Consider the following 13,968-nt stretch of genomic DNA (forward strand, 5'->3'; position numbering starts at 1 on the left):
GGTTTCACACCCATTCCTGTCACTAACTGGAAGGAGGCTGAAAGCACAAAAAATAGTAAAAACGGGGAATATCCCAGTAAAATGCCAAATTTGTGTTGAAAAATTTGGTTTTCTGATTCAAGTCTGCCTGTTCCCAAAAGCTGGGATGGGAGGATGGTAATTTTAGCACTGCAAACCCTTTGTTGATGCCATTTTCAGAGGAAAAAAACACAAGCCTTCTTCGGCAGCCCTTTTTTAACTTTTTTTTTTAAATCAAAATGTTCGCTGTATTTTGGCTAATTTCTTGGTCTCCTCCAGGGGAACCCACAAACTCTGGGTACCTTTAGAATCCTAGGATGTTGGGAAAAAAAGGACGCAGATTTGGCATGGACAGCTTATGTGGACAAAAAGTTATGAAGGCCTAAGTGCACACTACCCCAAATAGCCTAAAAAGGGCCCAGCACAGAGGAGGTTGAGGGAAGGCCCAGCAGCTAAGGGGTTACATGTTGAGGGTCGCTGCTGACCCTGTAAACCGCGCCACGTGCAGCTGAATCCCAAAACCAAAGGCCAACAGCGCTGTCAACTGTGAACAGACCGTAAAGGGTTACAACCATTGTCCGCTTTCGTCACCTGTACCATAATATGCCGTCACCTGTACCATAATATGCCATCCCCTGCCTTCCTCTTCTACCCAGAACGGCAAACTGCAGTGACAGGCTAGCCGGAAATATAGCACCGCCAGGTCCCAGACTAAACTACCGCAGTCTCATGAAGACAATATCTATCCCCAACCCTCTTCAAAGAACGGGAGCACGCACCCGCAAACTGGAAAAAGTAGTTCTGGAACAAGATAAATACACGTGAAAACTCCACACCCAATCAGCACTTCGTAATTCTTATGACGCACATAATTGGCTAGGGTGCCCTAATGCTCCAATCGTAGGTCAACTACGAAATTAGGGGTACCGCCCACTACAAAACACCTCCCAGAATATGTTCACTCCTTGGGTTGGTTGTGATGTGACCCGGAAGTGCTAAAATTATGGACAAATGATATCCGTTGGAAGCTCAGCTACGAATGACGGACATACGGCTGAATTTTACCGACGGTCCGTGTAAGTAGCGGACAGTTTGTCACCGTAGGTTAGCACTATCGTTCGTGTTTGAGTACATATCCAGTTCACCATTTAAATGAGGTGGCAACATGAGATTTCCAACTCGTGCATTGCCGGCACAAGTTTTCAATCGATGTCGCGTTGTTGTCTGGTCCTTTGTTGAACAACGTCCATTTTCGAGGTTTATAGGAAACCCTGCATGACGCCCTGTTAAACAATAAACTGTCCTGTCGTAGGCTTTCCCCATTTCACTTGCCTAGTACCTTCGTGGTAAGCGACCCTCTTCCCGCCGTCCTAAATCTGGTGTAACATAGTTATTGAATTTTATCAAAGTCTATCTTAATGTGAAAAGCAGGTTTCGTAGAGTGTCTGACAGAACATTATAGTTTTCCAAAGACGTGGAAGGAACCCAATATTGTGCACTTGGCTTAACTTTGATTTTGTCATTGTAATTTGTATAATTTAGAACACGTCATCTCCATTTTGCTCAAAGTTGCTTACTTTATACCCGCTCTTCTTCTGAAACATGATTGTTTGCAGCAAGGTTTTTGACTATCCCTACTACTGTAAAATAATGTTTGCCTAAAATCAAATCGTCATGCATATACTGCTAGAGGCCTCATTCAGACTTTTAACTTAAGCGTATACCCATAGTCACCATAATTTAAATTTAATCAGACAAGACAGAAGAATAATGGAGGCTCAAATGTGGAATGCTGACCTAAGCAAACAGATATACAAAAACAGCCAATGTACCTTCAGTGTGGCTAGGAAAACAATGACGACATTTATCGTACTGTATTGATCAACTAGTACGCTGTACTGCCAGTAAGGGTAAGACTAGTGTTTTGAAAGTGCATATATGTGCCCAAACTGTCACCTTTAGAAAATATCTTCCGTTATATCGCTTTTCCTTATGTCTATGAAGGTGTGACTCAGTGAGCTGAATGAGTTCCTAAAAGTGAAGTCTGTTTTCCTTTCATGGCCTGTCGAGCTACCAGAAGAAGGGTGGAATTAAAGACCAAAGGTTAAGGTTTCTTGCATCTTATTTCTTCAGTTATCACAAATATTTTAGTGTCCTGTACTCTTGGAGACCTCACACAACCTAGTATTAGCTGATAAGCAAGGTATTGGTATGAAATTGCAGTGACATTTTTATTTTTTATAGGAAAAGGAAAAAAAAAAAACCAGGAAACCCAAGACCCTGAAATGTAGCACCCCTTGATCCTTTCCGAGGGTGAATGGCCTCGACCAATTTTGGCGACCTGTCCTTGTGTAGTAAGGTAGTGTTTAAAGGATCGTCTTTGAGGTGTATGTATGGACTCACAACCTAAACTGTGAAGGGTTGTTTCTCAGATAATTTGAGTATGGCAGACAAAACATACAGGACTCTGAAAAGGGATAGCGCAGGAATACATAGTGTTTGACCATCCGCACAGCACAAAGCACTGTAAATGACCAATGCAGAGTCATACAAGATTATAAGTCATCAATAAATGAAAGGGTACTGTTAATGAAATACAAACACGTTTTTTTTCTTCTTGGACACGGATTGCTACAAAGTCTTGTAAACACAAATACACGTGTCCTGGTGTGGTAGTGAGAAGACGAACTGTTGAGCGAGATGAATGTCTTTCACAACCCGTCATGCAACCCTACTATGTTGAGGCCTGAAGGCGTTCTGATTATGGTTTTTGGGGGGAGAGGTAAGGCGGCAGTAGGGTGATCACCCGTCGGTAAATTTCACGGACCGTCCGTAATTTGGGATTCGGTTCCGTTGTCCGTGATGGATTTTTTTCCACGGATGCCTTTTGTCCGTAATTTTGGACATTGCAGGGAGCTGGGCTGTCCCCCTGCAAAAAGCCCCAGAGGTCTTTAACATTGACTACAGGGGCCCGGCTCGGACTCCTGCTGAGAGCTCAAGGACCTGCAGCAGCCCCTCCCCGGCCTGACATAGGCTTCTATCAGCCCATTTTCATTCTGTTAGGCCCATTATCGCACACAGAGTGATAATGGGCCTCCCTGAGCAGTTATAGCATTTGCTGGGCCTCCTCCTGCCTAGGGCATTGCATTTTGCTTTTATTCAGGAGCTGATGTCACCTCACCAGTGCTAAAGACTGGGGAGGTGGAGAGGGGTAGTTGCATTTTGACACTACTTACATGATTAAAGCACAGGCATCAGATTATATGCCAGCATTTTTTAGGCTATAATAAAAACGCCAGTTTTAACTTTGGTGACTAGTGTATCTGTCTGAGAGATCTGAGTTGTCTTTTCTGTGTTTTGACTCACCATAAAGTAGCACAGATGTATAGTGTGCCTCCAACATAGCACAGTGTGTGGTATGCAGTTAAAATAATTGTTTTATTTTATGTAGACAGCAAAGTGGGTTATTGTTTTTGTCACAGGGACACTTTTTTGTTAATTGCAGTTTGTAAGGTACAATCCTAATATAGCACATTGAGCTATGAACCGAAATCAAACAGCATCATGGAAAATGCAAGGACTGGATTTACATCCTTTGCTGTTTTATTTTAATCATTCATTATTCTAAGGTTGCTAAATAGGATTCCTCTGGATAATAATATTTACTTATTAGTAAAAACAACTCCAATCACTGTGTTATGTTTTAAATTCTGAGTATGTATTTCTCCAGACTAAGTACTCTTTACATATATTGCCCAACGGTATGAGTGACATGTGACTCCTACACTTTGTGGTCCTCTTTGCTTAAGCAAGGATACTGGAATTATGCGTTAAGAGGAGAGCCAAATTATGCAGCAGAGTTGAGCAAATTATCTGCCAAGAAAAGGCAAATTATGTAGTGTAATGTAGCACATTTTGTGACAGTATTACTTAATTATTTTGTCATTTTTAGGGTCGAGCCTGCATCGCTTGCGCATGCGTTTCCCTTGCAAGACGCTTTAGGAGATAAAAAAGGGCTCGGAGCCCATGTGACGTCAGTGTCTTTCATTGGTTCGTTGGCTTGCCTGTTAAAATCTGCTTGCTTTCATTAGTGGAAGGCACGCATATGTCATGCCTTTTCTGGTGGTTAGCCCTCCTCGAGCGCAGCGACCAAGTACTGGAAACATGTGAGGCTCGCTGTTTCCCGTCAGATTTGTGGACTACTTTTTATCTTTTGTTCGCAGCGTGATCTCGCTTGGCAGAAGTCGAGTACTTTGCATAACATCGACCCTGTTACATAGCTAATTGCACTTTTGCCAGTTACGTAGATTATTGCACTTTTGCCAATAGGTTTCACTACAAGTGAACTGTAGCAGCACAATTAAGCTGTTTCTTTCCATTCAGTGTGCCAAGAAAAATCCGGTTGGGAGTTTACAACTGCTAATAGCTGTAACTCGGAGAAATGCGAGACCCTATTGCATTGCAAATGCTTGTTAAACTTGTTAACATTCTGGGCATTGGTTGCACCCCATTAGTACCAATTTAACACCCAAATATAGAAATAGGTAACAGAACGGTGGCCAGTCCTGCTTCGTAAAGTGTCTTCCACTGCAACAAAACATGTGTTGCTGCGTTTTTAGTTACCTTTGAATCGTTTCAGTTAAATCTACAGACTATGCAGCAGATGATGTAATATGTTGCAAATTCAGCAACTCTATAATAATAGGAAAATCGCAGCAGCCTCAGAAATGCATAATTCCAGTGGCACAGGTCTCAAGTAACATTTCCTATACATTGGCTTACAAATATATACAAGCCATTTTGTCTGCATAATATGTGTATGATATAATGCATTCTGACACCCTTTCTCACCATCATTTCCCTCTTTTTTTTCACACACTCTAGTAGTGCTACCGTCTGTGAACTTTAAGTCTATGTTCAATTGGAATGAGGAGCTCCGTAAAGAAATTAACTACACAGAGCTGGTCTGTGTGGAGATGAGGGGCACTATTGGAGGGTGCTACTAATTGAATCCTTGCAGAAGGAGGGTTTTTTGGGATCGGGGCACAACAAATATTCTCACACCATCCGGCACCAGCACTAACAGCCGGTCCTGCCAGGGGCGCGTAGCTATCATTCCGACAGCCTGTGAGGTGCCCTAAGCCCTGAGGTAAAAGCACTTCAGCAACCGATTGTGGACGACTGGTAGGATGTCGTAGTCTATTAATGGAGGGATTCAATTTTATTATAGTCAGGGTTTCCTTGAATTTTTTTTATTATAAAATTTCCAGTTTATGGAGAACAAAGAGCACAAGTAGAAATGCTTACATAACATCACCAAACGGTTCTAATCCCTGCATCTTCTGTTGCCACAATGTAACCTGCTGGACCAATCCTCTGGGCTGGAACCTTCAATTGATTTCTCCCTCGTTCTTTGAAACAGTACCTTTTTTAAACAAGCACTCACTTTCTGCCTGTATGTATCTACAGGGAGTGCAGAATTATTAGGCAAGTTGTATTTTTGAGGATTAATTTTATTATTGAACAACAACCATGTTCTCAATGAACCCAAAAAACTCATTAATATCAAAGCTGAATATTTTTGGAAGTCGTTTTTAGTTTGTTTTTAGTTTTAGCTATGTTAGGGGGATATCTGTGTGTGCAGGTGACTATTACTGTGCATAATTATTAGGCAACTTAACAAAAAAAAAATATATACCCATTTCAATTATTTATTATTACCAGTGAAACCAATATAACATCTCAACATTCACAAATATACATTTCTGACATTCAAAAACAAAACAAAAACAAATCAGTGACCAATATAGCCACCTTTCTTTGCAAGGACACTCAAAAGCCTGCCATCCATGGATTCTGTCAGTGTTTTGATCTGTTCACCATCAACATTGCGTGCAGCAGCAACCACAGCCTCCCAGACACTGTTCAGAGAGGTGTACTGTTTTCCCTCCTTGTAAATCTCACATTTGATGATGGACCACAGGTTCTCAATGGGGTTCAGATCAGGTGAACAAGGAGGCCATGTCATTAGATTTCCTTCTTTTATACCCTTTCTTGCCAGCCACGCTGTGGAGTACTTGGACGCGTGTGATGGAGCATTGTCCTGCATGAAAATCATGTTTTTCTTGAAGGATGCAGACTTCTTCCTGTACCACTGCTTGAAGAAGGTGTCTTCCAGGAACTGGCAGTAGGACTGGGAGTTGAGCTTGACTCCATCCTCAACCCGAAAAGGCCCCACAAGCTCATCTTTGATGATACCAGCCCAAACCAGTACTCCACCTCCACCTTGCTGGCGTCTGAGTCGGACTGGAGCTCTCTGCCCTTTACCAATCCAGCCACGGGCCCATCCATCTGGCCCATCAAGACTCACTCTCATTTCATCAGTCCATAAAACCTTAATCAGTCTTGAGATATTTCTTGGCCCAGTCTTGACGTTTCAGCTTGTGTGTCTTGTTCAGTGGTGGTCGTCTTTCAGCCTTTCTTACCTTGGCCATGTCTCTGAGTATTGCACACCTTGTGCTTTTGGGCACTCCAGTGATGTTGCAGCTCTGAAATATGGCCAAACTGGTGGCAAGTGGCATCGTGGCAGCTGCACGCTTGACTTTTCTCAGTTCATGGGCAGTTATTTTGCGCCTTGGTTTTTCCACACGCTTCTTGCGACCCTGTTGACTATTTTGAATGAAACGCTTGATTGTTCGATGATCACGCTTCAGAAGCTTTGCAATTTTAAGAGTGCTGCATCCCTCTGCAAGATATCTCACTATTTTTGACTTTTCTGAGCCTGTCAAGTCCTTCTTTTGACCCATTTTGCCAAAGGAAAGGAAGTTGCCTAATAATTATGCACACCTGATATAGGGTGTTGATGTCATTAGACCACACCCCTTCTCATTACAGAGATGCACATCACCTAATATGCTTAATTGGTAGTAGGCTTTCGAGCCTATACAGCTTGGAGTAAGACAACATGCATAAAGAGGATGATGTGGTCAAAATACTCATTTGCCTAATAATTCTGCACTCCCTGTATATGTTGTTTCACTAGCGCAAAACTATCCAAAAGGCAGCTAGTTCCAAGATAAAATTTAAGTATGGACACTTGAGCCATATTATTGAGTGGTATACTTACTAACATTTAGTGCAACACAGCGCAGTAAATGAAGTTGCTGCGTTGCGTGAAAGAGCACAGCAGCATCAGAATTTCAAGGATATTTTGCATTGGAATTGAAGTTCCAAAGTACAAAGTAAGCCCTCACATCATTTCACACCCTATTCAACCTCTTCTCTCTCATTTCCCTTTTCTCTAGCTCTTACCTCCTGTCTTCTACTTAGCCATTAGTCCTGGTTCCCTCTACGATGTTTTAACCTTCTCTCTGTATCTGCTTTCCTCTTCTCTCACTGTTCCTACCTTCTGTCTCTCCTCCGTATATTGCCCTCGTTCCTTTCTCACCATCATTTCCCTCTTTTTTTCACTTTCTACTAGTGCTGCGTTCTGTGAACTTTAAGTCTGTGTTCAGCAACAAAGCTCTCCTTCTGGCCCGATCATTCATGATACTGGGTTAGAATTGTGAAACCTGCTTTTTATGTCGACTGTCAGATTCTGCTTGGAGTGTATATGTTTACTAGTTTTTTGTCTTTAAATCTGTCCAGCTGTATGTGAATGTTTGCTCAACTCTGCAAGATGTAATACAAACTAAAAAACATAAATCTTGTCTTGGACTTCTGTCATCTATGTTTTTGTATAATCGCGCAACGTCCTCAAATGTGTCCGTAAAATGACATTTTGTCCTGAATTTTGACTCTGTCCTGAATTTTTACTGTCGGTGTCCAGAATTTGCCTTCCTGCCAGGCAGGAGAAGGAAGTACTACAGTGTTAGGTTGCAGAAATGCCTCTGATCTTAAAGATGGAAGATGTTTCATGTTAATGGCAGCATGGAACATTTCTGGTAGCAGTGTGGCAAGGCCAGTGGGCCACTCGAAAGACAAATGTCTACTGTGACATACAACAGCTGTGACAACGACCAACTCCCTTGCTGTACTGGATGGGTAATGGTGGGAAGTTGGTTTTAAAATCACAGCTGTAAAGAGTGGAGCTGTTTGTTAAACTCAGGTTTAATATGGGTTTGCTATCGCTAAGTAGTTGTTTCATGGGGATTTGGTACAATAACACAAACAATTCATTGGAAAAGTTCAGTAGATACATCTTTTTTAAAACTCCTTGCTTCCCACGGGGTGAATGGCCAATCCAAAGTGAACGTTCCAAGCCCATTGGGCGCCCCACGTAGCAGTGGAATTTGGTGACATATGTTTACATTTCTTAAAGGATCAGCCTGGCACATCAGGCACAGTGGATCCTCCCAATCAGCCGTGTGTCACAAAGCTTTTATTCCATGCCTCCACTCATTAGGAACACAAACACCCATTCACATAGGGTAAAGGATAGCAACAAAAAAAAAAAGTGAAAAGGCTTACATCTGATGACTCCAACTATATCTCTGATATGGTAACATGATGTTACTTTGCCCCCTTACAAGGATTCAGTGAAATGCTTGGCTCACAGTCCCCTCTTTGTTTTTGAAGTATCTTCATCTGAGTAATGGGGTTTACCTTGATCTGGGCAAAAGACTAGGGACTGAATTAACAGTATATTCCAGCCAGGAGACCTCCCATTCAGGAAGCGGGGCTTCGTTCTCCTTATGGGAACAGTAGAGTTCAGATGAATGTGAGGATTAGCTTTCCTGGATTCTCTGGAGTCATGTAAGCCCTTAAAGAAGCCAGGCAGAATCACAGGGCTTGCTTTGATCGTCTCTCCTTTCTACCAACGTAACTGCTGCTATATCCGGGAAGAGGTTGTGTTGAGGAGTGGGCAGTCTGAGTGTATGTTTTACGGCCTATGTTCCTCCCTGATAAAACTGCAATAAACTGAAGCACAGCTGGACTGCTGATGATTATTTCTTCGTCCCTCCCCACACTTCTTACTTCCATATGGCTGTGGCATTCTAAATAGAGCAACTCTGGTTGGGATGTGCAATGGTGAATCCTGGCACAAGGACGTGGTTGCCGGTTCAACTGTTTTGGACACTGCTATTTTTGCAAGGACATTTCCAAGTTCTGCACACAGTTGTAATTAGACACACATCGGAAGTAAGTAGCTGTTTTGCTTCTCTGCTGACCGAGCTGAAACACACACACTGAAAATAATTTCTGCAATGTACCTCTTAGTCTAGGAAATACATTTAATAAATCACTCTGCGAGGCTCGTAAAGGAAGGTCAGTAGAACTGAAAGTGCAGGTTCAAAATGTGCGCAGCAGAACGTACAAAGAATCTTCTTTCAGATACAGATACCTATATTTATATATATTCATACACAATGCAAAGCAGATCATTAGTAAAAATTAATCACCATGGGGCACAGTGGTTCCTTCATCTTTCTCCCAGCACTTCAACCCGCAGACCCCAGATTGACGGTCAGGAGAAAAAAGAGATCTGATTTATCCTCACGGGAGATGTCAGGCATTCACGTCTCAATCCTGATTGAGGTCTCTGAACTTCCCTACCGTAAATCATGGGTTTCTTATATACCTTAAACAAGCCAGAAAGGTGATTTCTAGAAACCCCACCCCACCCCTTTGCTCAGCAATTGGCTGTTCAAAAATGCTGGCTACTTCAGGTCAGTTTTGAAAGGAACATGTTGGAATTGGCCAAAATACTAAGGTGCCCTCTCTCAAAACAAAACCGTTCCTTGCCGTACCATAAACATCATCCTAGCACACTCATCTGCCTAAGCCCTTGGTGAGAAAGAACATGCAGACACGCAGAATAAAAATATGAGTAAAAAGCACATTGCATAACGTGGGCATGGAAAAATACTTGAAGCTTTTAATGTGGCGGTGGTTAATGCTAAAGTCAACAGGCAAAATGAATCTGGTGGTCACTAATGTGACGATGTGCTGCTAGGCTAAGTGTAACGTGGCGTCAGTTGTCAAAACACAAATATCATTACAGTAGCCCATTGAATTTGTATTTTGTTGGAGGCATATCGATGGGTGCTAAAGTTGTTGTTGCCTCACATATCCAGGATTCTTTCACGACGTGCCCAATCAAAGCCATTGTTTTGTTCTGCCCATTTTTAAACACCTCGAGAAAACAGATTTGTCTGGAGCATCCAAAATACAATGTATTCCAAGAAGGTTCTGACAAAGTAAAATTTATTCAAGTGTAGAATACAGTGGACCAGAAAACCTGTACATACAGGGCCTATTGTTTATGAATACAAGAAGAATTACAGTGCAGGTATTCCAACTGACATAAGGCGGTGTTCAGTTCTTCTATGCACAACCCAAATATAATAGATAGCTTTCTTGATGCCTGTATCTAATTTCTGATCAAATAGAACAGGTACTGAAAGACTTAGGAAGATCTTTGTACAGCTTGGTATACTTGTGTTATAATCCCTGTTGTATTCTTAAATAATGGGCCTTGTAAGTATATGTAAATATTACTACTGTCAGAAACTTATTGGAATAAATTGTATTTTGGGTGCTCCAGACAAATCCGTTTTCTCATATGTGAGATTGTTGTAAACAGCTTCCATATTGACACTCTGTGGTATCAGGAATGTAGTCTGTTGCAGCACCGTTCCTAAAGTGGCCACATTAAATACTGACCATATGTCTGGGGAGAATCGTGCAGGCATGTTGTTTCCACTGCTGCCATTGTAGTAGTTTATTTTTAAAAAGCATATCAAGAGTTTTTTTGCATCTTGCCCAAGCAGAGCTCTTAGGCAGGCGGGTGAGTTTATTTAGTTAATTCCAATTTCGGATCGATGTCCGACGCGTTGAACACTTCTCCCTCTAAAGCTGGCCTTTCAGTATTCAGCCCTTTGCAGGCGTCAAACTGGCCTGCTTATTTTTGCCTACATCAGCGCCCAGCCTACTTTACCATCTGTAGCACTTGATTGTTAGTGTTAGATTCTCATTTACTGAAACATTGGTTTACCAGACTCCTTGTTATAGATGACGTAAGCAACAATATAGCTCTTGATAAGATTTCTAAAGTTTAATACTGCTGGCCTTTTAACAGCTTTTGTCTTGTTTGAAATATACTCATCACATATGTAGTTCTGAATACAGTGTATTTACATTCGTTTTTTCCTTCAGGCTGAAAAATGAACGTGGGGGTCGCACACAGTGAGGTTAACCCCAACACAAGGGTGATGAACAGTAGAGGAATGTGGTTGACGTATGCCCTTGGAGTGGGAATGCTTCATATTGTTCTTCTCAGCATTCCATTCTTCAGCGTTCCCGTTGCATGGACTTTAACAAATGTGATTCACAACCTGGTGAGTACCTGGTTCAGGGGTGTGGAATTTATTAAAATATCTACTTGTCCAGGGGACAGGTTGCTTCTCAAATCTACTTGTCCTGTAAAAAGATCTACTTGTCCCTCTGGTGCCATGTAGTGTGGCGACAAATTATGGCAGCAATCTCATTATGTAAGAGCTCTGATAATAGCCTCTCTGATTATGCCAGAGCTACTACCATAGTAGGGCTTGAATACTTGCAGTTTCAATCCCTACTGTAGCAATTTCCTTATTTTGCCACCTTTCTGCACATATGCATACTGGGGCTGGAGGAAGCAGTAAGCAATAGTTCCAGGGCTGGAATGCCTTTGAGTCTGCAAACCTACTAACCTGCATGTTTTAAAGATTTTCACCAGCTTCTCTCTAATATTTTCCCATAATAAGAAAGGTTGGAAATTTACTCCTGACAACTGCAGAATTAGAACTTCTTCCAGGGTTGGGAAGAAAGTGGCTGGAGGGAAAATGAATTTGCAAATGCTCAATACATTTTCACATGAGCAAATCTACACATGCGTATTTACCCATGCTAAAATACAGTTCACAAATATTTTATAGGGGTACGATTTCCTGGTATACTTCTCTTGAAAGCCACTAATTCAAAGACATATACCATGGGTGCACTTTTGTGACTTTCTTTAAGAATTTGGGGCCACATGTAGGTAGGTTCAGATTTGCGACTCGCAAATCCGAATGTAGGATGGTGTCCCTGACACCATCTGCGATTCGCAAGGGGGTCGCAAATGCCCACCTCATGAATAATCATGAGGTGGGTTGCAATTTGCGACCCCCTTGTGAATGGCGGCCCTCACATGGATGGTGGCCTGCTGGAGACAGCAGACCACATGTCTGTGACTGCTTTTCAATAAAGCAGTTTTTTTTTGTAATACAGCCAGTTTTCCTTAAAGGAGAACGAGATGCATTACAAAAACGAAATATGAAATGTTTTCGTTTCATTTTTTCAGAGCAGGCAGTGGTCCACAGGACCAATGCCTGCTCTGAAAAAATGTTTACAGTGACATTCACAACGGGGAAGGGGTCACATGGGGACCCCTTCCCTTTTGCGAATGGGTTAGCACCCATTTGAAATGGGTGCAAACTGCAATTGGTTTGCGTCCGCGGTCACAAAACAATCCTACATTGCACTGTGAGTCGCAATTAGGAAGGGAACACCCCTTCCTAATAGCGAGTCGCAAACCCATTTTGCGCTTAAGTAACCAGGTTACCAAATCACAAAACTGGGCTTGTGCATCGCGATGTGCTTTGTGCACGTCGCAGACAGCGAAATTCGCTGTTTACGACATGCAAAAAGCTACCTACATGTGGGTTTTGGTCCCTAATTAGGTTTGGTGTTAACAAAGACATTTTGTTTATATTAAACTTCTATTTCTCTCTCTATCGGCTGGCTTCACTGTGAGTGATCGCATTCTGCTCTTCCACAAGGAGCATATTGGCACACAAAGTAGTTTTGTTCAGTGTCAGGAACTACAGTGGCAATCAGTGACTTAACTAAATTGGAGGGTGCCCCTTTACAAAGAACATGGAGGAGCCCCCTCTTCAGACTCACTCAGGGGAGGTGCTGTGCTGAAGGGTCTGTTTACCACCTCTCCTAAACATGCCTGGATTTTGGGGTTGAAACTCTTTAAGAAAGGATTCATATATGTATTAAGTGTTTATTAGATATGTAGATGTAAACCATATACATGTAGCTTATGTTGCTATAGTTACTCATGCTTTGCATACTCCTGTCACCTAGTGTTGCGCTCAAACACGTGCAACTTGTTTGTCTTTGAAGAAGTCTTCAAGTCACGAGTTATAGTGATTCCACCTATTGCTGGTAATGTACATGGACATCGGCTACCTTGTTAGATTGTTTTCCTTCTGCTGTCAAGTTCAGACACGTTCTGCCTGAGCTCCAGGTTGACGCCTCACGATTTTGTCTTTGGCCCGGGTCCTCTCTACTCATCAATGTAACAATTGCTTCGTCTTTTATCATTTCGACTCATCATGCGTCCTTGTCCGTTTCGACAGCTGAGACTTTTTCGACACCCTGCGCTGGAACTTGCCCCTTTGGGGCCTACTCCAAGATCCAGCCACAGGGAATATCCCATACATTTAGCAAAGCACCCTGCCCGGAAATCTCCTCAGTGTTGCGCCAAATATCCCTGGGCAAACATCCATCAGATAAGTAACCCCTGTCTGTCCCTAGAGCAGTGGTTCCCAACCTTTTGATTTCTGTGGACCCCCACTTTAACATTAATGGAACCCAGGGACCCCCACTGAATCATCATGGGAATCCGGGTAGCCACGCCTGAGTCATTACTGGAAGCTGGGGACCTAATTTGTCAGTATTTGTTAATATTTTTTAATTTCCTTCGCTCTCGCGGACCACCTGAGAAGGCTTTGCAGGCCCCTAGGGGTCCCCGGACCACAGGTTGGGAACCACTGCCCTAGAGCATAACAAGGCCTCTTGTTATGCAAGCCTCTACTTCCGCTCTACGAAAAAAAAAAAAAACTCAGCACTACTGCTGAGCTCTACGCATAGCTTCCCACTCCATGATGTCACAAGAGGGTGACAACACCTCCAACATTT

General features: G+C 42.5%; 1 protein-coding gene across 1 annotated transcript in view; it reads left to right on the forward strand.

Moving 5' to 3' along the window:
- Positions 1–954: 954 nt before the first annotated feature.
- The window catches only part of ORMDL1 (ORMDL sphingolipid biosynthesis regulator 1), a 60,398-nt gene continuing 47,384 nt past the window's right edge, over positions 955–13,968 (forward strand). Inside the window, exons 1-2 of the mRNA XM_069225905.1 lie at positions 955–1,094; positions 11,176–11,357. Coding sequence (XP_069082006.1) covers positions 11,184–11,357 — 174 coding nt within the window. The 5' untranslated portion in view covers positions 955–1,094; positions 11,176–11,183. The remainder of the gene's footprint in view (positions 1,095–11,175; positions 11,358–13,968) is intronic.

Source organism: Pleurodeles waltl, chromosome 3_1 (genome assembly GCF_031143425.1).
Source record: "Pleurodeles waltl isolate 20211129_DDA chromosome 3_1, aPleWal1.hap1.20221129, whole genome shotgun sequence".
NCBI classification, from domain to species: Eukaryota; Metazoa; Chordata; class Amphibia; order Caudata; family Salamandridae; genus Pleurodeles; species Pleurodeles waltl.